General features: G+C 36.7%; 2 protein-coding genes across 13 annotated transcripts in view; one reads left to right on the forward strand and one right to left on the reverse strand.

The window, feature by feature from the left end:
- Positions 1 to 9,092: 9,092 nt before the first annotated feature.
- On the forward strand, positions 9,093 to 22,213 carry LOC129273508 (serine/arginine-rich splicing factor 10-like). The gene is made up of 6 exons (XM_054910549.2): positions 9,093 to 9,198; positions 12,407 to 12,511; positions 15,839 to 15,942; positions 17,511 to 17,715; positions 18,503 to 18,580; positions 19,161 to 22,213. Exons 1-6 carry the CDS (start codon positions 9,128 to 9,130, stop codon positions 19,216 to 19,218), a joined length of 621 nt encoding a protein of 206 aa, XP_054766524.1. The 5' UTR covers positions 9,093 to 9,127; the 3' UTR covers positions 19,219 to 22,213.
- A 923-nt stretch (positions 22,214 to 23,136) lies between these two features.
- LOC129273509 (bromodomain-containing protein 8-like) overlaps positions 23,137 to 27,712 on the reverse strand; it is a 28,672-nt gene continuing 24,096 nt past the window's right edge. For all 12 annotated transcript variants that reach the window (XM_064108082.1, XM_064108085.1, XM_054910555.2 and 9 more), the window contains 3 exons: positions 27,118 to 27,364; positions 26,609 to 26,707; positions 23,137 to 25,396 (listed from right to left, as the gene is read on the reverse strand). In XM_064108082.1, the coding sequence (XP_063964152.1) occupies positions 25,310 to 25,396; positions 26,609 to 26,707; positions 27,118 to 27,364 (433 nt within the window). In that variant the 3' untranslated portion in view covers positions 23,137 to 25,309. The remainder of the gene's footprint in view (positions 25,397 to 26,608; positions 26,708 to 27,117; positions 27,365 to 27,712) is intronic.

Here is a 27,712-nt window from a genome sequence, read left to right on the forward strand (position 1 = left end):
TCATAACTTTCTTATTTCACATCTGATTTTGATGAAATTTTCAGTGTTACGTTTGTTGGATTTTTTCTTTTTATTCAAATCAACCACTTGTTGGGGTGGACTTATGAAGATAATGTCATGTCAATCAGGTCAACCTATCCTCATTACAATGTACCAGGTTCCTCGAGGAGGACACCGGCCCTCTGATTGCTTGCTTACAAGCATTCATGCTTTCTTAGCAATCAGGTAAATAAAATCACTACCACCACCATGGCATCAGTTTTTAAAATTTCATCTAAAGTCAATTATCGCCCTTTTCAATTCAACATTGTGAAGCTAACTAAACATTTCCACCCTCAGTCACCATTAGAGATCTTGGCAGACACTTCAAAATTCCATGCTGGGTTGCCCTTTTACTTACTGAGATGAGTGAAAAATTAAATTTTGCATAAACGAAATATACTGAACAAAATCATTGCATTCAGGCCTGATTGCATTACTTTGTGAACAATGGGGAGTTTGCAACCAAACAAATGTCAAACTACAGTAAGACTTGTCAAACACTGACACAAGAGTAAAGAGTTGAATATCCACCCCTTGAAGCACATAATCAATCCTAAATGTGAAAAATGGCAATTTGCCTATTACAATTCAAGCCTTCAAGGTAATAAAAATTTCAAAGCAACTTTAACTCTACATGTAGGACTAGATAGTACAATAAATGGCTACTTTTTTCCAAAATTTTAACATTGTCAACAGCAGTGAAACATTGATGTTATTTTACAATTTTCTTCACCTTTTTGTACAAACTCAAATATGTGATAGTAGTGCTATTTTTTTTCTCAAAATTACTAACCCATCTTCAATATCTTTGTCTGTGTATTCAAATCAATCCTCGATTGAGAAGTTAAAGCTTTTCTTAAACTTCAATTTCCAGCTGAACAAACTGATAAAGATGTCCAAAGTTTTAAGTTCTGATTCATGCCTAACCAAGGGAGCTCCGGCCCGCTTCGCGGGCCGGAGCTCCATACATTTCAAGTGTACATTCTGTTCATATACAAACAACCTCCTCATGCCCAGGGTTTTAACTTTGTAGTAAACAAATTTTCGCACAAAGAAATGTTTTGAGATTTCGGGCAAGTGTGTGCATGAAGCCAGCAGTGTTTATTAGCATGGTCTCTGTAAAGGTATTGCAGTACATTGCACAATGTATGCAGGAGTGTAGAATGGAAACCCCCTTTCAGTTTCACCAAAAATATCCAAACCATTTAATTTCTCTACATGTTGCAAAATTCTACCTCAGGTGTAGTGGTGTTTTCAGCAGAAGCACATAAAATTGCTAACAAAATTTTAACACCTTAGAGAAGTTTGTTGGTAATTTCATGACTTTCTACAAGCAGGCCAATAACGTATTCTTGCACCAAATGACATATTTAATACATCATTTATATTTGTACAATTATTCTTTCCATTTTTTGAAGACTATGGTCTTATAAATATAAATTGTCAATAACATGACGTTTAAGTATTTAATGGTCAAGTACACCTCAGAAAAATGTTGATTTGAATCAATAGAGAAAAATCAGACAAGCATAATGCTGAAAATTTGATCAAAATCGGATGTAAAACAAGAAAGTTATGACATTTTAAAGTTTCGCTTATTTTTCACAAAATAGTTATATGCACAATTTAGTCACATGCAAATGAGAGAATCGATGATGTCCCTCACTATTTCTTTTGTTTTTTATTGTTTGAATTATACAATATTTCAATTTTTACAGATTTGACAATTTGGTCCAACTTGACTGAACCATAAAATGTTAAAACAATGGCAATTCCACATGTTCAGGGAGATATAAACTTTTTTTTAACAGGACAGTGAAGAGAAAATTAGAATATTTCATATAAAAATACAAAAGAAATAGTGAGATAACTGTTTTGTAAGATTATGCAAAACTTTAAAATGTCATAACTTTCTTATTTCACATCTGATTTTGATGAAATTTTCAGTGTTACGTTTGTTGGATTTTTTCTTTTTATTCAAATCAACCACTTGTTGGGGTGGACTTATGAAGATAATGTCATGTCAATCAGGTCAACCTATCCTCATTACAATGTACCAGGTTCCTCGAGGAGGACACCGGCCCTCTGATTGCTTGCTTACAAGCATTCATGCTTTCTTAGCAATCAGGTAAATAAAATCACTACCACCACCATGGCATCAGTTTTTAAAATTTCATCTAAAGTCAATTATCGCCCTTTTCAATTCAACATTGTGAAGCTAACTAAACATTTCCACCCTCAGTCACCATTAGAGATCTTGGCAGACACTTCAAAATTCCATGCTGGGTTGCCCTTTTACTTACTGAGATGAGTGAAAAATTAAATTTTGCATAAACGAAATATACTGAACAAAATCATTGCATTCAGGCCTGATTGCATTACTTTGTGAACAATGGGGAGTTTGCAACCAAACAAATGTCAAACTACAGTAAGACTTGTCAAACACTGACACAAGAGTAAAGAGTTGAATATCCACCCCTTGAAGCACATAATCAATCCTAAATGTGAAAAATGGCAATTTGCCTATTACAATTCAAGCCTTCAAGGTAATAAAAATTTCAAAGCAACTTTAACTCTACATGTAGGACTAGATAGTACAATAAATGGCTACTTTTTTCCAAAATTTTAACATTGTCAACAGCAGTGAAACATTGATGTTATTTTACAATTTTCTTCACCTTTTTGTACAAACTCAAATATGTGATAGTAGTGCTATTTTTTTTCTCAAAATTACTAACCCATCTTCAATATCTTTGTCTGTGTATTCAAATCAATCCTCGATTGAGAAGTTAAAGCTTTTCTTAAACTTCAATTTCCAGCTGAACAAACTGATAAAGATGTCCAAAGTTTTAAGTTCTGATTCATGCCTAACCAAGGGAGCTCCGGCCCGCTTCGCGGGCCGGAGCTCCATACATTACAAAGAACAAATGATGACTCCCGGACATGTCTTGAAAACATAAAAAAAAGTTTAGATCTAGAACTTTACACGCACTGACACTCATGACCCTAAAAAAAGTTGTGCCTGCTATTTAAATGCAAAGGGAAAGTTAGTGAAGCTATAAAAACTAAAGACACAAGTCAAGAAATTAATGAACAAGACAGATGTTGGTTTTAGACCACTTATCATTAAGTCTGATAGGTTATCAATCTAGTAAAGTTAATGTGCAGTAACATCACTCAGATTTCCTAGTTTGTTTTTATTAGAACTCTACCGTACTACCGGTACTAGTACTACTACTAGTAGATCTAGGCCTACTAGTGACTACTACGGTACCTTGAAAGAGATGACTTAGCTCCAGTTTAACAGAGATCGAAGCTTTTGGTCTACGTACTAAAATGCATGCAAAAATTGCAAATGATTGTCTCCAACTAGTTCAGACGTAGAATCTAAGGCCATAGCCTAGCATAGCATAAGAATTGACACTCCATGGCCATTGATGGCATTATTTATTTCTCACTTAGCCTACAATACAAAATGCATTTGCACTTGCAGATGAAAGATGCTCAGCTTATTTTTAGCCTTTTTTTGGGGGGGGGGGAGATTAGAGTGTACCTACTAGTACTACTACTAGTAGGCCTACTACATAGTACAACTACAAGTTAGCTTTACTTTCTAATTCTACTTTTATTAGGTTAACCCGACTACAGGCTACGCCTACAGCCTCATCATGCTCATCATCTAGAGTGACTAGTCTAGACTAGTCGTTAGGCCTACATTCTCTTTATCTAGATGAAGATCTGACGTTAGATCGTCTTGTTCTAGATCTCATTCTCACTATTCTCAGTCCCATTCGGTGATGAACAAGTTGGTGACATTCTTGTTCCAACTTCCAATTCCAGAAAATTTGGCCATGGGCATGGCTGAGCCTGAGCCTGGGACGCAGAGATCGAGAACAAGGCAAGGGCAACTCAAGTCAAATTTGAAATCTAGACAGGTTAATGTTAAACTTTAAATTGTTAATACGACCTGTCTACTAAGTAATAAATGAAAAAAAAACAAATGTGCAAACTTACCTGAGTATACTTAAAAAGCTGTGAAAATACAGCAAGAAAGACTGTGAGTGGTGGTAAAAATGTATGTACACCCATCCTGCTAGTGCTAGTTCCAGTGCTTCCTGAAAACAGCTGATCGCTGTGGCTCGCCATTTTCTCACACTAGCTCATACAAACAGCTGATAGCTAGCTAGCTCGAGCTCGCTCGGTAACCAGCTGAAGCCGAATTCGAGCTTGCTCAATGGTGCAAAACGTGACCTGCATTTGGGTCACCATTCGAATATAGGGTTGGATGTTTTTAAACTTGATTCATATCAATGATAAATGTATGATATTTTTCTATAAAAAACGACAATTCTTAATAAGGTGTTATACATTACTAAAAAAATTATGAAAAAGAGCGAAACAATACAAATCTTATTACAAAAACTGTTTACTTTACTTGCACCTGAAAAAGAACCCCCTATTATGAATGCACTCGCCCAAATCATCCCACTGCATTGTACTCCTTGTTCAACGTGGTTGCCTGGCCTGCGGTTTTTAAATCTTGAATAATTAACGAGTCGAGCCCCCGTTATGCAAATTTCCAACCTTGTTGCGAGGGCTTGTACGAGAAGCTTGTCACACCAATCGAATCTCGTAAACAACTTTTGCGCATGCGTTAGAGGTTCGTGCGGTAAAACTTTTTTTCTTTTTCACGTTCAACTCAAACTTAAAGGGCCACAAACAGTGTGCCAGTGTTCAGAATATCAGCATGCAGACGCAGATCAAGGGGGGGGGGGGGAGGGGTAGGGTTAGGGTTCATTCATGTGTAAAAAATTCCTTCTGTTTTGATCGCTCGCTTGCAAAAATGTTTGGTCGGAATCTTATGAAAATGGTGCCAGGGTCACTCAATAAAAAAACCGTGCCTATAAATGCAGCCACCAAAACTTGTTTTGTGGACACCCCTACGATACCCCCAAAAGAGATAAATGAATAGATAAATAAATAAAAAGAAATAAGTAAATAAATGGTAAATAAATCATAATGTAAGTATGAATAAATAAAAACAATTAATTCAACAAAACTGGAAAATTGTAGAAAAAAAAGGTTGGGGTATAGGCCTATAGGCTATACGTTTGATTTTGTCAACACTGAGCACTATCGTTTCCCTGAAATAACTGTATTTTTGTTTCGGAGGGGGTCAATAACTAAAATAGTTGGAGGGGCCTTACACATATAGCATGGGGCCTCACCGTGGGCAATTTGAACATCAATACTGAACCCCTCCCTCCCCCCGAGCACTTTATTAGCCAAAGGCCGTATAGTCTAAACTGAGTAGCCCGAATGATCAAATTTACTTGACAGGGTTTAACAGCAACAACAAAACATGATTTTCAATTTAAAAGCATTCATATTTTTTAATGAAGTAAAACTTTAATTACAAAAAAAATGTTTGCAAAATAACCCTAGAATAACACCCCCCCCCCAAAACAAAAAAAACACGGTAGGGTTTCTCGCTCTAAAACATGATGATTGGGGCATTAGCAACCAATTATTGACGTTCAGCTATTGATGCTGAGCTATCATATTTATCACTATCATCATCATTATAATTATGCAAATAAGTTTTTTTTTTAGATTATTGATATCAATAGTAATATAATACCATTCCTGATATTATTCTATCATTACCCTACAATCATCATTATCGTTGTCATCATTGTCAGCAGCAGCATCATCATCCCTCAACAAAATCAAGTTGCAGTTGGGGCATATAAATGCCTCTTCACCCTTTGTGCCTATAGACTCCCCCCCCCCCTTCCCTCGACTTGTAACCGACGTTGCATTTTAAACTGGCCAAAGCATTTCATCATCCTTTCTCTTTTTGATAAATTTTATTCTGCAATAAATGACTTTTCAAAACAAAATACAAAAGTGAGCCCTCTGTGTCAACTGTAATGATAGTATAACAGGTCGAGCACACGACCACGGAAATATTAATTTTCATTTATGTGCATAAAATTATATACGACGTAACATGAATTCGAAGTTTGACGATATAGATACATAGGAAGATCCAGAGGCAAAGCCCCCCCCCCCTCCCCTTGGCGCAGCAAAAAAAAGGAGGAAAGAAAGAGAAAAAAAGAAAGGGAAATTAAGAGAGGAGGGGAAAAAAGAAGAGTGGATAAAATAAGGGGATCGAAGACTTGGAAATAAAAAAAATTGTCACTACATGAAATTTTCGCTCGCGCTTCGCCCTCGCATTGCCTGTTCGACGAGATGCAAGTCCTATACTCAATAGGCTGATATCGGAGCCTATCTCTCTTTTAAAATCCTTTACCGCTCCCTGTCTCTCTTAAGTAATTAAGCAAAATCAAGTTTTGCAGTCAATATACAAAACTTATATTTATAGCTTGGACATCGAGCTTTCATTATTTTGTTTGATTTTCAAATTGATTTTTTTAAGTGTTCTGTAAAAAGTGCTCTGTTTTTTTTTTGGTCTGAGCGCTCGCATTAATTTTTATTTGCCATTTCGTGAAGCCTTCTAAAAATATCCCGTTTCAGGTCTGTGGCAGCTAGCGGCGTGCCCCCCCCCCCCCCCGGCCTCCGTTATACACATATACGAACTGCAATCAAACCAATTTATTATGATGACTTATGTCCTGCTATATGCAATCAGATTGATATTTGCTTATTTCTTATTTACTGGTCTTACATTGTGTTTGTCGTTTTTATAAACCACTGGGAAAGTGAAGCCGGGGAGCTCGGAGTACAAAATAAAATTCAATAGATTATCGTCGATGAAAATCCCATATTTCTTAAATTTCATTTGCCGAGAAGGGACCGGGGAATTAATTCTATTTCCCAAGCCTTTCCTGCAGGAAGTTTGCCTCAATTCCGAGAGTGGTCCCTGCAGCAAATTAAAGTATAAAGGTATTTATGGCCATGCATAAAAATATTATCTTTCATAGTGATTGGTTCATTCAAAGTCGATATTTTGTTCCGTTGGTGATGTTTTTAAAATACCTCATTAATGTCTTTGATTTTAAGAATTACAAAAACCATGAAATACCGAAAAAATGCTAAAAAGGGAAAAGAAAGAATGTTTAGGAGTAAAGCAGTAAACGATTTTGTTTTTATATAGGGGTTGATGTTGTTTTCAGGCTTTTTAAAATCAAGTTTGACGATAATTCATTTTTTTAAAATATATAATTCCATTCCCATTCTGAAAAACTTCATAAATCAAAATTAAGCAATAAAAATATAATTATGTTTAAATTGTATTGTATATAATATTGAAAAAGACATCATGCTTTTTAAAAAGTTTTACTATGTAGTAAAACGAACAATTTTTTATTTTCGTAAACTATATTAAAGAAATATTCAAGTGCTGCATATGGACCAACCACTCAAGGAAAATAATTTGTGTTCGAGACAAAAGTGTCAATTCGTCAGAAATACCGTTAGCACAACTTTGTTTTTAAATCATAATATGTTCATGAAATTTTCAAGCGTTTTACTCGTCTAATCACTTTTATTTAGAAACAGCTAGCTAAACAGCTTATTTTCAGCCCTCGGGTTTTCAGCATTCTCGCTTCGGTTCATAATTATTATAACAAGAAGTCATTATCGTTGTTGGCATGATCAATCCTCATATCGCAGACAGGTGCGGTTCGAGACTAAAAGTTTTTTTTTTTTTTTTTTTTTTTTTTTGGGGGGGGGGGGGCTTCTGGGGGCTTGAAATTTTTTCGACGTTGGTTTATTCAATACAATGAAAATGGCCTATTGTGCATAGCCTTATACATCAATACTGATCAAGCAGGTATAGTCACCCTCCCCCTGCTTTAAAAACATTTAGGGCCTGTAATACTTATGCGAGAAGAGTAGCGACCGAGCGTAAAAAAAATAACATTTATTCTTTTCAAAATGCTTGAGAATTTTGCATCCATTTTAGGCCTCATGGGTGTGTGTAGATGAGATTTAGGGCCTATAATACTTATGCGAGAAGAGTATATAGCGGCCGAGCGTAAAAAAAAATCACATTTATTCTTTTCAAAATGCTTATGAATTTTTCATCCATTTTAGGCCTCATGGGTGTGTGTAGATGAGGACATTAACGATAGGGGGATGTAGGACTATTATCATCAGGAAATGGGTTCGTGCATTTGTTACTCTCTCCAGGCAAGTGTGATTATAGAACATATGGTCGGAGATTTATATGGGGGATGCTGCAAACATAATGAAAAAATTAAGAATACATTGCAAAAGTGTGTTTAAAAACATCCGAAAGCGCTATAAAACCATCAAACTTGACATAAAATTACTATATATTAAACAAAATTGTGAATTTTTCGGTGAGCTTCACGTGCAAAATTATGTATTTAATTTTGCCCACCGATCGAGCGCGCCGAAAATTTGGACTGTTTTACCTCCTCTCGCTACGCGCTATCCGAAACATGGATCGGCAACCCTGACTCTAACCTACAATGTTTTAAATAAGTTTAGCCTCAATCGGGGAGTATATAGCGACAGAGCCATTTTCTTTCAAAAAAATATCCGAAAGATTAATTGGAGCGCTTTTGACAAAACACGGAGTGGATGAGGTATATAGGGAGGTTAATTGGAAAAAAAGTTGCAAGGCAGTCTGCTATTAATTTTATTATTATTGCAGGATATCATTGACAATGTACTCGCGCTAACTCGCATTGAATGTATTCTGCATTTAGATGATATTTTGCGAGGGAGCGTTTTCGAATTTGAGTCTGTAGTAAAAATATTGAATTTTAGAGTAATAAATATTGACGACATGAATGGAATACTGCTTTAATCAATACATATGAATCCTTTTTTTTTCTTTGTGGTAGATTTTTTTTGGGGGGTGGCTTGAGCGATTTTTGTGGGACTTCAGTCCCTTAAGCCCCACCCCCTAAACCGCTCCTGATCGCAGAGCTGAGGAAGTGATATGTATGTATAGTTTATTTTATTTACTTGAACAAAGAGGTCCGAATTCAATTCGTTTTAATATCGAAAGCATCTAATCTAAATAAGCAAGTTTTAGAGCGCGCCAGCTACGTCGAGCCCAGTTTAGTTTAAAAAAGCAAAAAGCAAAATGTCGTCACGTTACGGGAGCCGACCACCGAACACATCTCTTTATGTCCGAAATTTACCGGATGATGTCAGGTAAGAAGACACGAAATGTATTGTTAAAACTAGCTTTAGTGTGTGTTTGTGATTTGAGCAAGGGTTGTGGTCCAGAAAGTTGGCAATTTGTGTTTGAAATTTATTCGTGTCTGTCGACCGCGCCGTCGCTGTACATGTGTGAATTGATTTATGATAAGCGCGTGGCCGTGGCCTGCATCTGTGACTGTGTACGTGTATGAACAGGCCTGTCTATGACGTCAAAGCAACCTTGGCTCGCGCTTGCCGCGAAGGAGTGGGCTAGGCCTAGGCTACACTACCTCGAGCGAAATTCGTGCAGGCTCCACTTCACTACTGCTACACTACGGTCTGCGCTCCACCCCCAGGGGGGGCACTCAGTATATAATGCATAGTGGGTATGTGCCGCGGAGGGGACCCCCATTTTTACACTCAAATCTGTTCCGAGGCATAGCATTTTTGTCTTATTGAGAAAAAGAACAAAGAAAGCCGCTCCAAAGCATAGCATTTTCTTCTTAGTCTTACCGAGAAAAAAGGAAGAAGGAAATCCGCTCCAAAGCTTCGTATATTTTTCGTTACACTGTTCCGGTCGCATTGATCAGCTACAATGAGCTGCAATTTTGGTGAAAAGCGGCCGCAGAGCGTTGTCCGACCATCGCCTCTGCGCGAGCGCACCCGGCGGAGGCCACACTCACACGCTGGCGATCCGTTCCAAGGACCCCCGTTTTCACAAACATTTGTAGTTCCGAAGCCCGTTCCGAGGACCCTCCTTTTTACAATAGGTCCGCTCCAAGGCCCCCGTTTTTTGTCTCGCCCGCGTCACACCCCTACCACTTTTTTGGTAGAGTGCCCCCCCCCCCCCCCCCCCCCCGGGGCTCCACCTACCCGAACTTCGAGACTGAACTCGATCTGATATTCCGAGTGACAAAGGTGGGATTTTATGGGGGGAAATATAAAATTCATGCAACATCGCAATCTTTAAAAACAAAACTAATATTTTAAATCTTACTTTACACAAACAGTAGAGGCGCACGGCCAATATTGGAGACTGTCTCCAATGTGGGAGATTATATATCTCCAATATCAGAGACTTTTGTGAAGAATTTGGGTATCCAATTTCAGAGACAGTCCAGTTTTGGAGACCAATTTCCTTTGTTTACATTTGCTGCAAAAGGATTACCTTGGCGGCAAATAAAAATATGATAAGCAGATTCCTCATGAAAAATTACCCCTTTTCACCGTCTACTTTAAAAATTCACCGTCTACCTTTGTTTTGATAAGGATTTTTGTTATCAATCACACACAAAACAAATGGGCTTCTGACCTCAGTGAGACAAAATTTTGGGTGGAAAAAATCATGCTTTTGTTGGTGTTGTTTCTTTTGTCCTTTTGCAAAGCAAGTCTCCAATGTGGGAGATTGTCTCCCCTATTGGAGCACTCACACATATAGACAGCTGGCAGCCGTCTGTTTCGAGAAGTTTTTTAACATTTTTATTTTTTTAAAAATTCTCCTCGTACACAGACGGCTCGCTATCGTGCAGCCACCATTAGGGGGTTAACAATGCAAAATCCCCCCGACGGGGCTCATCGATTTTTGTCTTTATTTCATAAAAATATATAAAAAGAACTGTACCAAAATAAAGATCATTATTCCGTTTTGGCCTGAAATGCACCAAAACAGGGAAAAATAAACTTAAACGGGGAAAAGACAGTGACTTACTTCGGCTGTCGCGCAACTTCACTTCCCTGTTTTATCCGAACTTCATACATAAACATATGGCCATTGAGTCCCTGTACAGATCGAGCTAGAACTTCGGTCTCTGTATTTGGTGAGTGAAGCCAACGGAGTTCAGTGGAACAACCAACATAACAGAGACCGAAGCTTTTGGTCTATCACACATATTGCGAGGTTAGTATTAGTATACTAACCTCGCACCATGAACCGCGTTTGGCAGTGGATTTCTGACTAGTGGGTCGCGAGTGCGGGGATCTCACTTCTGGTGTCCACAACACACGACTTCTAATTTCTATGGCTTGATTTTTCTGTGCGCGGCGGCATGTAATGAACCCTTAGGTGCTATTGGCCGTGCGCCTCTACTGACAAAGTTTCACTTCTTTTCCTACCTCGGGCGAAGTTCGTGCAGGCTCCACTTCACTACCGCTACACTGACTACGCTCCACCTACCTGAACTTCAGGACGGTGAACTCGATCGGATATTCCGAGTGACAAAGGTGGGATCAATTCAAAAACTGGTTTATTGTAAAAATTAAAGAAAAAAAATAACGAGAAAGAAAAATAGCTTAATTTCTTACTCTTCACCCTTATTTCACTCCGTGTCCATCCTCCGGTTATCCTCAAAATTTGTGATTTTGGGCCAGTATCAAATTCCTCACACGCATTATTCACGGCCGATTTCAAAACATTGCATGCAACGAACGTAGAGGGCAGCAACACACATTAGTGTTGCTATTAAGAAGGTCCACTCGATACGCGCATACAATGTTCAAACAGGTTTACCCTTAAAAAATGAAGAGATTGATGTCAGTTTCTTCAGTGCATGAAATGGCCAAATGGTTACCGATGTGCATGCACAGGAATTGCGATTTCTTGTGCGTTTCTTTCGTGAAGCAAAAATGAAAAAGGGATATGTGACGTTGAGATTTGGGAATTCCCTTTTTTTCAGCTCTGCGCAAGAAATATTCAAAATTTTTGAAATATGAAGCGAGCTAAATTTGTAGAAAATGGCTGAAACAGTTGACGTTCAGAGAAGAATTACGCTGCTATTATTGTGTAGCTTGTGCTTGCCGTTAGGGAGACAAAAAATATGAAAACTAATAAATGTAAACTTCTGTTTAAATACCTGATCTGAAATTTTGCGACAAAATTACAATTTCTTTCAAAAATGTGATGCTGATAATTACACGAAGGCCACTCTCCTGCCATTGTATTGCAATATCGGATCTACACACTCTCTGCTGGTATCCACAATTTGAAACAATTGACACATTGCATGATTCAGTTAAATCCATTAGAAGAACATTTAATTAAATACTTTAATTAATGTTTTTTTAATAAGTGAATTATACTGTTCAGCTTCTGAAAGTTTGCTTGTTTTTTTATTTATCTTTTTTTTAAATTCCATGCTTCACATGGTCATTCAGTCGGGGAAATCTGTCTTTTCTATTCATTGCTTGTCTTTATCTTGCTATTCTTTATTTATTGCCACACCAGGACCGAAGACATGAGGAGCTTATTTGGCAAGTTTGGCCCTATAAGTGACATCTACATACCTTTGGACTACTATACCAGGGAACCTAGGGGCTTTGCCTATGTACAATATCCTTAATCAGTCATCGTGCATGTTCCTGTTGCAGTGATTCTTGTTTCTTCATGTAGTGTCCTAGTGATTGAAAGTTTTGGTCAAGGATGCATATCTGAGGGAAAACAAGTAATGCACACGTTTATGATCATACTATTCATCAATCAAGTTTGCTTCTTAGAAATCGGTTGTTGCTAGTATATCATATTGGCTGTGCCTGTGAATGTGAATCTTGTTCAAATTTTTTTTTTCAAACATCTTCAGATTTTTTCCTTGCTATGGCCAAGACTTTCTTGCACTGACTTTAGTACAATACTATTCATGCCTCCATAAATAATTCAATGAATACATTGCTAACTCAACAAATATCTAATGTCACAAATTTTCATTGCATCATTTACATGTATATCACACTCTCAATCTCTCATAAAATCTACCTTATTTGCACCACTTGTATGGAATACAGTAATCTGACTTGTGTATTTCATTACTCATTTGGTGTAGTGCTTAGTCTTACAGTCAAACACAGAGGCTCTAAACTATTTTAGTTCAGGACCTGCCCTGGTTTGATTTTGTTTGAACATGTGCACAGGAGAAAATAATGAAAAATCTCAACTATTTAGGTTCAAGAAATTTCATTTTGCATTGTAAAATTTTCAATGCTCTATCTGATTTCCATGACAAACCTTGAAACACTGGTCAAGGAAATGGTTTTATGAAAGTTCGATGGCAAAGTTTAGTATTATTGATTGCCAGTAGTAGGTGACATGGTCCATCCTGTTACCATTACAGAAGTTAATTCAGCAGGGAAGGAAGGTGGAGGATAAAAAAAAATTCCAATGAAAATCATTATTACCGTACTTTGGATAATTGTAAATATTGCCAATGAAAATACAATTTTTGTAACACGTGTATGGGTGAGCTATTTAATTAATGTACTTCAAGTGATTTTATTTTTCACTTTGACATATCTTCATTCTCTGATGCATTATTGTTAAAACCTGACAATTACCACCCCATGCCCATGCAAGGATTTTGTAAAACCATGATGAATTGTTGATCGATCTACAGGTACAGTAGTTTCTTTTTTCAAACTTATGATGATCACAGCAATGTACATGTAGGCCCTCAGGCCTGTAAAATTTGGATATACATGTATTCATGTTTCACATACTGGTATACTATAGCAACATTTCATAATCTGTGAATGCTTGAATTTTGCTTGCTTTGTCAATTCTTTTGCATGTTCTTGTGATCTTTTCTCTCCTTTCATGTAGAGTTTCATTTTATTTATACCTTTTTTTTATTGATTTGAAACCATTTACCTTTCTTAATATACCCAATTGGTTTTAGTTTTAGTTGATACTAACAATTTGAATGAGTGCTTGTTTTTGAACTTCTAATATCCAGGATGGGGTCAAGGAATGTCATTGAATTCATTCTTTAACTTTTTATAATTTTCACTAACCTTAATTTCTTTACTTTCGAGATTGAAAGTAGGCTTAGCTAATTTCTTTTATTAACATTTTAGATTAACATTTTAGATTGACAGTATCGGCTAGATTTAGTTAACAAGAGTTTTGTGTTTTGTCTTTGCTCTGTGTCACAGTTAGAGCACAAGCCAAGTCTTTTCAAGTACGTTCAAGTTCAAGTACGTTCAAGTTCAAGCACGTTCAAGTGTTCAAGTTCACGTTCAAGTTCTTGGTAGCCTCATGGCAAGACAAGTCAAGACCAGTGGTTGATGCAAGACAAAGTGCTCTACAACCATGGAATTATATGGTGAACCGATGAAAGTCATAATGTAAATGAACCCTGTCATGTAGTCCATACTCCATAATGAATATTTTGTTTTATAAATACAATACAGAAAATGACAATAGAATGAAATTCCTTTCGGATTAACAAGTTTGGATTTTGATTGCAAAAAAAAAGAAGTAAATTTCCAAATATTTATTAGTCGTGACATGAATACATGTGAAATTCTTCTTACATACATACGTATACATGTATATTTTTACAGCAAGCACTATATTTTCTTAATGATGTAATGACAAACCTCATCCCATTAAAATGTGGAAAATAATTTTGAGTTGTGATGTACTGGTCTATTCATAACTAATTATGATTTGCATGAACAGACATTGAACTGCGTTATGATACTCACATTTTCCATCTGTTCACCTTTTACATCCATGAAAAAAGGGCTCAAGTCAAGCCAACCAGCCAAGCGCTACAAGGTCATTTAAAACAACCAAGACTACTTGGGCTATCCAATTATGTACCAATGCAAGACAAGACAAGACAAGCAAGCAAAACAAGCTTCAGTACAGAGTTTAAAGGGACAAGTCAAGCAAGTTACCACAAGACCAAAAGAAAAGAATCAAAAGATCAAGCATGCCAACTGTCAACGGTCAATGTTATCAATTTTCCATGCCGCAAGCCAAGCCAAAGCATCAACCAATGGGCATGGTCTACTTGCCATATGATGTCAAGGTTATCTCAAGATTATCTGCTGATTGGCTTGCTGGCTATTGTGGTCTTATAATTCGTGCACCTCTTTAAAAGTCAAGTTTCAAGTTTTCAAGTTTGGAAAAGGTAGAGTATCCTATTGGAAATGAGAATGGTTTAACTAACACCTAGTGTCTACGAGACTACTAGTTATTGGTGAATTCGTTGACATTTAGCAAGTCCCATCACTTTTTGGAGTGGACGATTTTAAACACTCATGTTTCAAGAATATTCTATGATACAGGTATTGCAAAGAAAATTGTAATATTAGAGAAGTTGGAATATGTAAATCTTTTATTTGGGGATTAATCACACATTTTACTAGAATTTTGGAAAGGAAGAATAAAGAAGTTGATATTTAGTACCATTGCCTGATTGAATCTCTGTTTACTAAAACACTGAAGAGGTTAATCAGAGTATACACATCTGAATTCCTGGTTTCAACATATTTCTATCAATCATGATAACCTCACCTTTGCTCATGCAACAATTGCTTTTACTGTCTTGATTTCTCAGAAGGAAAAGAGTTGTGACAGAGATAAGGTTTTTGGTTCAGAATGTTGTGAAGATCATCATTAGGGTTACATAGACTGGAGGTTGTGTTTCAAGTTTACATGTAACTATGAAGATTTTCCATTGGAGCAAAATGTCTCTGGAGCATGTCAAAGTTAATGCACAGGAAAAAGTAATTTGACTGAAATCTGTGTCTAAAATTTGAGAGAAATCAATGTCAAATGTGGCTGAATTCTACAAAGAATTTTCTGAGTAGTTTTATTATGTATGAAGCATGGTGTTTGAATGAAATGAAAGGTTCCTTAACAAGATTAGCTTTCCACGTTTGAGGACATCCGAGATGCAGAAGATGCAATGTATGATCTGGACAGGTATCGCTTCTACGGCCGAGAGCTTGAGATCCAGTATGCTGAAGGAGACAGAAAGAGTAAGATCACATACCTTTTAGCGATATAACTTTTAATGCCCCCGCAGACGAAGTCCAGAGGGGGCATTAAGCATTGCCCCTGTCCTTCCGTCCCCCCACTTGGTTCCGCGCAATAACTTTAAAAAATTTTTGGTGTGTAGGTAGATGACACCAAAATTCAGGCTAAGTTCAAATTTGGAGTCCGCAGGTCAAACGTCACAGCTCATTAAATATGCGAATTGGTTTCTGCATGATAACTTATGAAATATTCAACGGATTAAAAATAATTTGGTGTATAGGTAGATGACACCAAACTACAGGCTAAGTTCGAATTCGGAGTCCGTAGGTCAAAGGTCACAGCTCATTAAATATGTGAGTTGGTTTCCGCATGATAACTTATGAAATATTCAATGGACTTTAAAAAATTGGGGTGTGTAGGTAGATGACACCAAAATACAGGTTAAGTTCGAATTTGGAGTCCGCAGGTCAAAGGTCACAGCTCATATATGCGAGTTGGTTTCCACATGATAACTTTGGAAATATTCACCAGATTTTAAAAATGTTTGGTGTCTGCGTAGATGACACCAAAATACAGTCGGGTCACATCAAATTACCTGACTGTCATATCTTCTGTCAGAGATTATTATCAAAAGGGTGAGTCTTTAGGTCAAAGGTCTAAATTTGTTCATCATATAAAATATATATGCATATTGGTTTCTGCACGACATTAAAGTTCAATCATATTGATTGAATTTCTGATTGCGTTAAGCGGGGGCATCTGTTAAATTTCTAGTTACATTTGAGTGCCTCGGCCTCTGCCTACCATTGGTAGTTCTCACCGTTCTGTAGGCAATTGCAAAGAAGAAAATGGATGGCACCATTCATTGGCAGTTATTCTTTGGGAAAGATATAAGTTTTTCTCTATTATTGTTTTAAACCACCGATGATTGTTGAATACCCAAATATTATGCAATATCTGGCAGTCTGGCACTACCGAGAGTCGCAGCAACGAGCATGCATTATTGTCTTACAAAATCATCCCTCTCCACATTGTGGATTGAATGAGATCTTTCAAGTTTTGTGTTATGAGTCTTTTTGGGGAGTTGCAAGAAAACATTTGCAGTCAATTGCATATTTCTGTTGGATAAATGAACTTCTTTGCTATAGCAAATCAATTGTAACTTCGTATTTCCCAAAACAGACCAGCAATTGAATGCAAATTTGCAATTTATCGTAAGACTTCTGATTGATTTTGGGACCCATTATTGACTTCAATTGATTGCAAGTTTCTTTCAACACCACATTATATTTGCAAGACAAAATCCTAGGCCCAGTGTTGCAAACCTTGCCATCAATGATGACTTGGTTAGCTATTAGCTTTGGTAACCTTTAAAAGGTGAAATTGCATTTTCCATGTTAATTAACATCAATGGCAGTGTCCTGATTGTAGTTCCTTCTGTAAATGACCCTGAATTTGAAATTCATCAGTACCACCTTCAAATTTATTTTGAAAAATCATGTCTGTTTCTGCTGAAGTGCAGCATATATATGTTTCTGCATCTTAGTATCATTCTCTACATTACTCACAGCACCCACACAGATGAGAGGGAAAGAGCGTGGTGGATATCGCCCATCTAGGTACAGATCACGCAGCAGAAGTCCAAGACGTCGCCGTTCTCGTAGTCGCAGTCCTCGGCGGAGGCGCTCGCGGAGTGCCAGCCCTCGGAAAAGACGCTCGCCCAGCTACAGTCCAAAGAGAAAGAGTAGAAAGAGCAGGAGTAGGAGCAGGAATAGGTGAGACGATCACTCCCACAAAAATAATATTCCTGGTATTGCATCGCAATTTGCTCCATACTTTTAAAGCACTAGTCCACCCTACAAAAATTTGATTTGGATAAAAGGAGAAATATCCAACTAGCATTTGGTCTGTAGAGCATACACGCTTTTAGATCCATATTTGAACAGATTGTGATGGTTTTGTTTCATGCATTAATTATCCCAAGTTAGTCACAAAGCTGTCAATATTTCACCAAATAACAGACTATTCATAAAGGATATTGTAAGCGGACTTGAGCATGGAATTAAAATCAGTTTTGAGAGCTTGTTCTGACCCAGTGGCGTACCTAGGATTTTCCACAGGGGGGGGGGGGCAAAACCGTCCGCCAAAAAATTTGACAAGCAAAAAAAAAAAAAAAAAAAAAAAAAGGTCTTCAATCACATATAAAGGATTTCGTACCAAAAAAAAATTGCAAAGCAAAAAAAAAAAAAAAAAAAGCTCGTCAGGGGAGGCCAAAAAGTTGTTCAACCTCGTCAGGGGGGGCAAAAAAGGTTTTTCAAGCTTGTCAGGGGGGGCATGTATACGTTTTTTGCATTGGTTGTGACTCATTAGGGGGGACTGCCCCCCCCCCCCCCCCCCCCCCCCCCCCCCCCGTAGGTACGCTAGTGTTCTGACCTGAGTAGTTTATAAAATCTGAAATGGTGGGATAATAATTTACCAAAAATATGTCATTCAATAATGAAGTTGTAACTGTCAATATTAGGAATGACTAGTTTATTATTCCCATTAACATCTCTATTACAGGAGACGTAAAAGGTCTTATTCAAGATCAGCGTCACGTTCTAAGTCAAGGTCACCGGACCGAATGAGAACAAGAAGCAGGTCAGTAATAATCAAGTAGCAACCTTTTCTTGTTTCGCAACTCTTTGATTTTATTTAGTTAAAAGGAGGGCTTGTCACATTTATTTGGAATCATATTGAGTTAAGAAGATTCTATAGCATGAAGCAGGAATCAAAACTTTTTTCTCTAAATGGGGGCAGTGATGGATATCAAAAAGCATTAAATGTTTTAGAGGTTCACCCAGCATATTTTTGAATAGTGTAAATCTGGGAAAAATCCTGAAGGCGATTTTTATACCATAGACCCATCCTTGCTAAAGCCAAGTTTAGTTTTCTCTCACAGTCGCATTAATGTTTGTAACCTACCCAATGCATTTCAATTCTGTGGTGGGGGGGGGGGGGGTGTCTGTCATGTTATCAATATATATCGACCTTATTATTATGTTGTATAATCATACTGACACTGCTCCCTAATGTCTGTAATTCCAGATTATTGCTGTAGAAATGGTGTTTTGGACTATACATGATTTATTCATGACTCTTCTTGAGTTTGTTTTTAAGCATGTAAGTGTACAATGTATACCTTGAACATGAATGAATGATTTCTTCTTTTCTGATATAGGACATTCAGTCGATCTCCATCAGGCTCCAAGAGTAGATCAAGATCACGTGACAAGTAGCAGCTTTGACACCCATCAATATTTTTACACATTTGGCGTCACATATTAGTGGATGGAGGGATTCCGCCGTACCATTTTGTCATGCTATTTTATAGGAAACAAATTTATTTGTTTGTATTCAGTTTATGATAAGCTGTACAGTCTGTAGAACAGGTGGGTGTTTCATAAAGCTGTTCGTAAGTTAAGAGCGACTTTAAGAACGACTGGTGATCCTTTCTTACGCGCTAAACCATCATCTATGCTGTATACCATTTACCAAAAGAAAGGATCACCAGTCGTTCTTAAAGTCGCTCTTAACTTACGAACAGCTTTATGAAACGGCCCCCAGGGCTGTCTCAAGCATCCTGTCAGTGGTTTTCACCGACTCATTTGCTCTGAACCAATCAGATGCAAGGGTTTCTGTAGCTTGTAACAGTTGTCAGAGTAAATCTCTGACTATTTGTTTCATGAAATGCTTCCCAGGACACAGGTTCTTAAGATTGTATCATATGAAAACAGTGAATGTTGCAATGTGAGATGTAGAAATACTGTCATCAATGCTGAGCATTCTCTATCCCTTGTAAATTCCTGACACATGTCAAACAATTTTGGACAAGATGTAAGGAAAGAATTGGTAATAAGTTGGAAAATTCATATTTAGAAGAGTTTTTAGAAAGAATCTGATGTAAGTAAACAAACAAAAAAGAATACTGTCAAAAACGGATAAACTTAGGCGAGACGATTGGTAAATATTGTACAATACCATGGACATAATATGAAACTTGTGATTTGTACATTTAATACTGCCTTTTTAATAATTTGGTTTCTTTCTACTTATTACGATACACTGTGACAATGTGTATAACACCATCTGACAATACATATTCAGTATTTTCTTTTTATACCCCTGAATGATGGAAGTATGATATGACATTAGCACCTCTTGCAATTACCCACAATTCAATTAAGTTTTGCTAAGAACATTGTGAATGTCTTTTTTAAAGATCATTGAAGAATTTACCCTTTGTAAACATTTGAAATATCAGAAATCGGTTAGTGTCTAACTATCATACTCTACACAAATTTTTATAATACACAGAAATCTGTTCTAATAATTTTTAGTACAGCTTGCTCAATCTGACAACCTTCCTTGATTTTGATTGGTTGAGAAGCATTGTTTCTGTGGTCACTATCTTGTAAATGAGTCTTTGTCAGATGGAATATTCAACTTGTCTGATAAGATATCTAACAAGACCTTTTAGAAACACTACCCTGATATCCTGCAAATGTCAACAAACTTTCCCAGTCTTTAGATATCTTCATAGTTTTCCTCTAATCTTTAGAAAATGTAATATCAGAGATAATTTTATCTTAAAAGTTGTCATACCTGAATATACAAAGTCTGGTGAACGGTGGTTACGATACTATGTACATGTACAACTGTAGCAACAATGAACCCAAATTTTTATTCTTAGGGTCATTTTTTGGTCAAAATCAAGGTCCGTGTTGAAATTTTGAAGAGTTTTTTGGGGGGTTTTGTAAAATAAGCCAGGTAAATTTTGCAAAATTCAAGATTGTATAAAGATAGAATACATGTACTTAGCCTAGGTTCAGCTCTGCTTCTGTTGTAAATACCGCCACTTAGAGTTTAGTAACATTTGTTCAGTATTGCAGAGTGGTGTATTTTCAAGACAGTTTGCATGTAATAGACATAAAAACTAAGATCATTTTGAGATATACCAGTTACACAGTATACTTGTAAGGAGTGTGCTTTTTCTCTGGTTATATATTTTTTTTAATTTGTGGATTTGTAAGAAACCATCAGAACCTTCCAGGCTTGTGCAAAGTTGCCAGCGTTAATATTTTGTTGCTGTTGTAAATATTTTCACATTTTTGCACAATGTTTGTATGTCTACCAGATTTCCCGTCAGCCATGTTAATGTATTTCAGTATTATCCTGTTGTAAGCAGATTTAGTGTAGTTCTATGCAAGTTGACCATTCTATTGTATATATACCATGTGGAAAGTCTGAAGGTAGATTTTCAATTGAACATTGTTTGTTTTGCACACTTGCAAATGGTTCATGAAAGGTTGGGAATGTTTTTTACATTGACATATATTTCCTGTGACTAGCAAGCTGTCTTATCGTTCCCTTTTACTGACCTCAGTGTGTGTATATTTTCTCTACGTGGCCCAACTCAAATTCATGAATAATTTTTAAATTCAAACAAGAATTTGTCTGTTGATTGGCTTGTATGCTTGTTTGTGAGAATTGATACGCATTTATTGTCCCATACCATCCCCTTTGATTAAATGTAAGTGTAGGCTTTTAAGTTTTCAAATGATAGGTTAAAGGGAATATGTGACCGAAGTGTAATGAGATCACTTTGCGATATCAATCAAAAGACAATGTGAATTAGCATTTCGTCAGCTTCAAATGGGTGTACCCGAGGCCTTTTATCATCTCACAAGCAAGACTTTTGCGATGATTATTGATCAGTATCAATAGCAAATTTTTGCTCAGCAACGTACGGGGCTTTCAGCTACGCGGGCGTATGGAAAACCCTGTAACATCTGTTTCTATTTCTTGATGTCCAGAATTCCATTCTCGAAATCAAGAAATCAGAAAAAATGTTAAAAGGGTTTGCCATACGCCTGCATAGCTGAAAGCCCCGGACATTACTGAGCAAAAAACTCAAAAACCGTTTTAAAGAATATCTAAAGAATAATCGTTTTCATTTCAAATTCTCCTGTGTTTGATAAATATGTTAGGTTTTGAAATATTTAGATATGTTAGGGGGTACAAATAAAGAAGAAAATAATAGCTGTATAAATGAAATATTGTAAAGCCGGTATCTGTAGTCTTTTGGCGAATTCTTCATGAAAGAAATGTTCATCAAAAACACATTTTATAACAGAAAGTCCCTCACTGTAAAAGTGAACATTTGTATATTTGTTTTGTACTACGTTGCCATTTTATTTTGCTGTTTCTGTCAATAAAGGTAACTCTGTTTAATTGTTCTTGTTCTAGGTATTTTCTGTTCAATAAAGTTCAACATAGTTACTTGATTAACAACTTAAGAATCACTAGCTTTTTCAGTGCATGAGGGAAACAAAATGGTTTTCTAGGAAAGAATATACCTGTGAGATATACCAGGATGTGCTATCATCAACTAACTCTAATTTCAAGGCCTAGACCTGAAGTACAGTAGCTTTTGCATAAGTTAATTCAATGTCAAATTCATTTTATTTTTCAAACCACAATATGCACAAATTTACTTTCAGATTTCTGTGGTCCAAAATAGTTGACTTGGGCAGTTTCTACTGTACATAGTATTTGCCCCATTATCTTAACTTTTACTTTCTTTTAGTGAGTGAAAGTGCTTTCTAAGGACATTAGGAGAGAGAGACCCACTTTCTGATAATGCATGAATGCTTGTAAGCAAGCAACCAGAGGACCAACGTCTTAAGGTCATCTCCGGGGGATCTGGTAATGAGGATGAATGCCTATTGTGCCTCCTTATTCTTACATTTGTTTTCTTGAAAATTCAGTATGCTTTTCTTCATTTACAAAGAACATTGTTCAAATTTCCTGTAGAAAATATGACAATGATGGATTTCCATAGAATTAAGGTTGATCGGATCATTTGTAACCCTTTGTAAGACGGACCCAGTGCTCCATTAACCCAAAGCTAAGCAATTGATTGTAATACAGATTTTAAAGTTGATTGTATATACCAGTGTACAATCAACTGTGAACATCACATGCATGATCAGTTGCTAAGCTTTATGTATACAGGACTCTGGATAGCTAGAAAGAGTAGAGAGATGAGAGGGGGGAGGGGGATAGGGTGTGTATAGAGTGACAATGCAAGGAGAAGAATGGAAAATGAAATGAGGCCCACACAGTAAAATAAATGATAAAAGGACAAAAAGAAGTGAACATTCTCACTTTTTAATACAAAAGAACACAAAATCTATACAAAGGTGATGTATGAACTGATGCAATCAATACTAGTACAAAGAATTATTCAACATGATCAATGTACCAGAGTACAGAATGATGTCTATTTGGCCGCCCCGGACCAGTGCCCATTCCTTTCAGTGACATGGCCAGGGTGGTATACCAAGAAGTTGTTGGTAATACCTTAGTCACATTTGCTCTACACTGGCCGTAAAGCGAGTTGAAAACAACTGTTTTATTCATTTTTATTCAAACCACCTAAAGGTAGCTGGTACAGAAATATTAAAATAGCTGTTTTCGACTCGCCATATGGCCGCTGTAGAGAAAATGTGACTGGGATATTAATCATACAGAACTTTCGAACTGGTAACGCTTTCTTGGGGGATTAATTCAGATTCTAGAGGTCTAAAAAAACATCTAGAATTACCCCTTTCCTTCATAAAAAAGGTGTTTCCTATAGCCAAAATATGCAGAAAACGCTGAACTCAGAAACAAGTCTCGAAAGGAGATCAGGGTCCTGTAACACAAAGGTTAGCGATTAATCCCTAATTTGAAAGAGCAATTCTGATTAGTTCCTAGTCAGTCTACCGAGCAAAATGCGCATACAACGATGATCCCGATAGGCCAATCCATGTAGCAATTGATCGCTAACCTTTGTGTTACGGGGCCCTGGTGTCCATAACACAAAGCATAAAACATTGATTGTAAACTTCTTTTTATAGCAATTATTAGTTACCACAGTGTACAGCCAAATTTAAGATCAATTGTGTGGCCAGTCCCTAAGCCCTGAGCAGGACCTAGAGCCCAATTCTATTGTGATCACACAATTACAGGAATAATCAATATTTCTTTTGATGAATTAAGATGGTGCTGTCACATCTAGGTCCCAGAAAATCAATATAAATGACTCATTCTCTAACACATGAATACCCCAAATGATTCAACCAACGAGCTATTGGTTCCCTATTATACATTTTCCCAAGCAATGTGACACATCTTTTTTTGCTGGAAAGCAGATGAAGATATTTAATTATCATGTGCTATATTACAAATACTGCATTTAGAAAGTTTTAATGCACATCTGTAAAAGATGAAGATGATATCATTGTGCCATTGATCTATTATGACTATTCTGAGGCATTTACCTATAATCATACAACAAAAAGGGCTGTGCGTTTTGGTTTTTTTTTTACTATTGAAAGGGTATAATAATCAATAGAAGCAACGCAATGATGTTACAGTGTACCTAGGAATACAGATCCAATTAGATTATTCAATTACATGTATACTGTCCAGCCAAATTACAGGGGAAGGAGGTAAAAATTAAAATGGAGAAACAATAACTATGTTCTTTCAAACTTATGATCGCTTTACTTGGGCACATATATATATATATATATATATACATCAACTACATCTCCAGTGAGAGAGGAGACATCTTGGAGAAAAAAATAAAATTATTATTTTCTTTAAATTGGGAAAGGGGGGATGAGTGTGACTTGTAAATTTGTACCAAGATTTCAACAGATAGCGATGCACCAGTACATTTGCTATGATTCCAGGGGAATACCACATCCTTGAAGTTGGTACAGGAGCCATTGGGAGAGGCCATCTTGTCCCATCCCCCCACCAAAAAAAAGAAATCATTGCTTATGAACCAGTGACTTTCCATAACCAATCAGAAACATGCAACTGCAAAGCACTATGCATACGGGACTGTTGAGTATATATTGCCTCCTTTGCTCATTCACATGAAGACGGCACAAAAATATGTGCTGAAACATTGAGTGTGGATGGTCCTTTTCAGGACCAAACATATGCACACAATATATAAATGTTGTACCATGAAGCCTTTAGATTGAATGACAAAGTTGCTAAATAGGTCTTATGAAGAAAATACTGAAGTATTAGGGATAATGTGAGAGATACATTGATAAATGAATGGTACAATGGCCATGTATAGACATTCAAAAATTTGAATAGTCTTCAACTCTTGTCCTTAATTTTCATTCTATTTGTCTCGAAGTTATCTGTTGATGACCCTTTTTTCCTTCCTCATTTGACATTTCCACCACACCAAAATTCTTCACAGAAATTTTTGCTTCTTCAAGAAGCAGATTGTGTCCATATCAGGTTAAAAAAAAACGTCTAATATTCATCGGCTCTCGTCCTCCTCTTCTTCCCACTTGTCTCCTGGTGATCGGTTGAACTACGCCTTGCCTTACCTTCCTCATCCTACATTTCAAAAACAAGAGAAGAGAAAAAAGAAAGACTTTTAAGGAGGCAACAGCTGAAGAAGATATGGAAAAAGCAAGAATAGAAGGGTTGGGTTGAAGATGGAGGCCGCAAAGTGAAGGTAGGGGGTAAGGGGGATAGCAGTAAGTGCAAGATTAATCCTTCCATCCCCATTCATTAGGGACATATAAGGATCTAAAACTTTGGACTACTGAGTAATTGAGTTTACAGTGATAAAGTACATATGGAAGCTTAAAAGTGCCACCCACATGTTCATATAATCATCTCGTCATGTCTACATCTCTAAGGGAAAAGGATGAGATGACGAGATCTCAGATCTTGTCATGTCTACATCCCGTGGGAGAGATGATCAGATGACAAGATCTGTGATCTCGTCATGTCTACATCTTTTAGAAGAAATGGTGTGATGACAAGATCTCGGATCTCGTCATGTCTACATCTTTTAGAAGAGATGATCGGATGAAAAGATTTGTGATCTCTTCATGTCTACATCTTTTAGAAGAGATAATGAGATGACAAGACCTCGGATCCAAGATCTTGTCATCTGATCATCTCTCCCACAGGATGTAGACATGATGAGATCTGAGATCTTGCCATCTGATCATCTCTTCTAAAAATGTAGACAAGACAAGATCAAAGAACTTGTCATCTGACTACAGATCTTGTCATCTAATCATATCTTCTTTAAGATGTAGACATGACGAGATGCCAGATCTTGTCATCTCTTCTAAAAGATGTAGACATGACGAGATCCAAGATCTTGTCATCTGATCATCTCTCCCACGGTATGTAGACATGACGAGATCTCAGATCTCGTTATCTCATCCTTTTCCCTAAGATATGTAGACATGACGAGATGATTATATGAACATCTGGGTGGCACTTTTAAGCTTCCATAAGTACATGACAAACTGTAAAATAAAGAATATTAGACAAAGTTATGCGTAAATTTTCAGAAAGAAAAAAAAAAAAAGGAATCTGCAACTTTTTATGCAGACTATCTTTAGCAGAACAATCTCAATTGCTTGTAATGAATTGACGACTATTTCACATAAAAGGTAGGTTTCAGAATTTGGGTTATTTTAAGAACTTAATTTTCCTTTCTCTCTATTTTATATAAAAATGATAAACAGTTCTTTTCAGGGCTACCATACATATTGAAACTATGAAAATATGAATAACGCTACTAACCTTTGTGCCGACATCTGACCTCCTAGCCATGGTATCTCTTCCTCTTAAAACCTTAGAAGAGTCTGGTTGCTGTACCATTAATTGGGTTGAAATGAATTCCTGTTGAAAAAAAAGAAATCATTTGAAATAAATAGCATGGTAATAGTTTCAAGCGCTAACCAAGAACTGGTTTTATATAAAAACATTCATATTTCAAAGATACATGGCGAGTTTTACAATTAGCATTTTACTTATAGTAAAAATGGTGTGCATATTCTATTTTTGTTTCAATTACAGGTAACTCTGCCTAAATTGAAAGTCTACAATCTCATTTTGTTATGAATATTGGAGGCTTTCACCATGAGGAATTCACAATCAACATATTGTTATCAAAACATTCAACATTTTCAATTTCCTCACCTCTATAAAGCTAATGACATCATTCTGCATACTGACTGCCATGTTGTGTGCATCATGGTCTGAGCTATTATACATGATTGCATTCTGAAACATGATTACTCCTCACTCACCTCTATAAAGCTAATGACATCGTTCTGCATACTGACTGCCATGTTGTGTACATCATGATCTGAGCTATTATACATGATTGCATTCTGAAACATGATCAAGATGTTTCGATGGAAGGCCTCCGTTGTCCGGATCGTTCCATTCTCTATCTTCTTCTTGATAGTGATAAGGTCCATTGGCAGGTGAACGATGCTGCAGTAACCTGGGGCAATGTCCTCCGTAACAGGGTGGAGGAACACACTGGCGTACCTATACAAAATGGAGGAAGAGATGATCGGAGAACACATGTAATTATATACTGTACATATACAGTTAACCTGCTTTTGCAACCAACTCTCTATAGAAACCACAAGTTTTATTTCTGTTGAAAAGTAAAATATTGAAACATAACTTGCAGAAAGGGACAATTTCATACAGGAGCCATCTGGTTGATAGCATTGGCAAATCAAAAAGAAATTCAGCAACACTGTCTTACAACCATTTGGAAAGACTTATGACTGTCCTACAAACTGCTAGCAATTGTTTCCGGAAAACATGTACAAAATTTCTTTGTAACAAGAAAATCTTATAATGACAATGAAAACTGCTGAAGAACTT

This window comes from Lytechinus pictus, chromosome 12 (genome assembly GCF_037042905.1).
Source record: "Lytechinus pictus isolate F3 Inbred chromosome 12, Lp3.0, whole genome shotgun sequence".
In the NCBI taxonomy this organism is placed as follows: domain Eukaryota; kingdom Metazoa; phylum Echinodermata; class Echinoidea; order Temnopleuroida; family Toxopneustidae; genus Lytechinus; species Lytechinus pictus.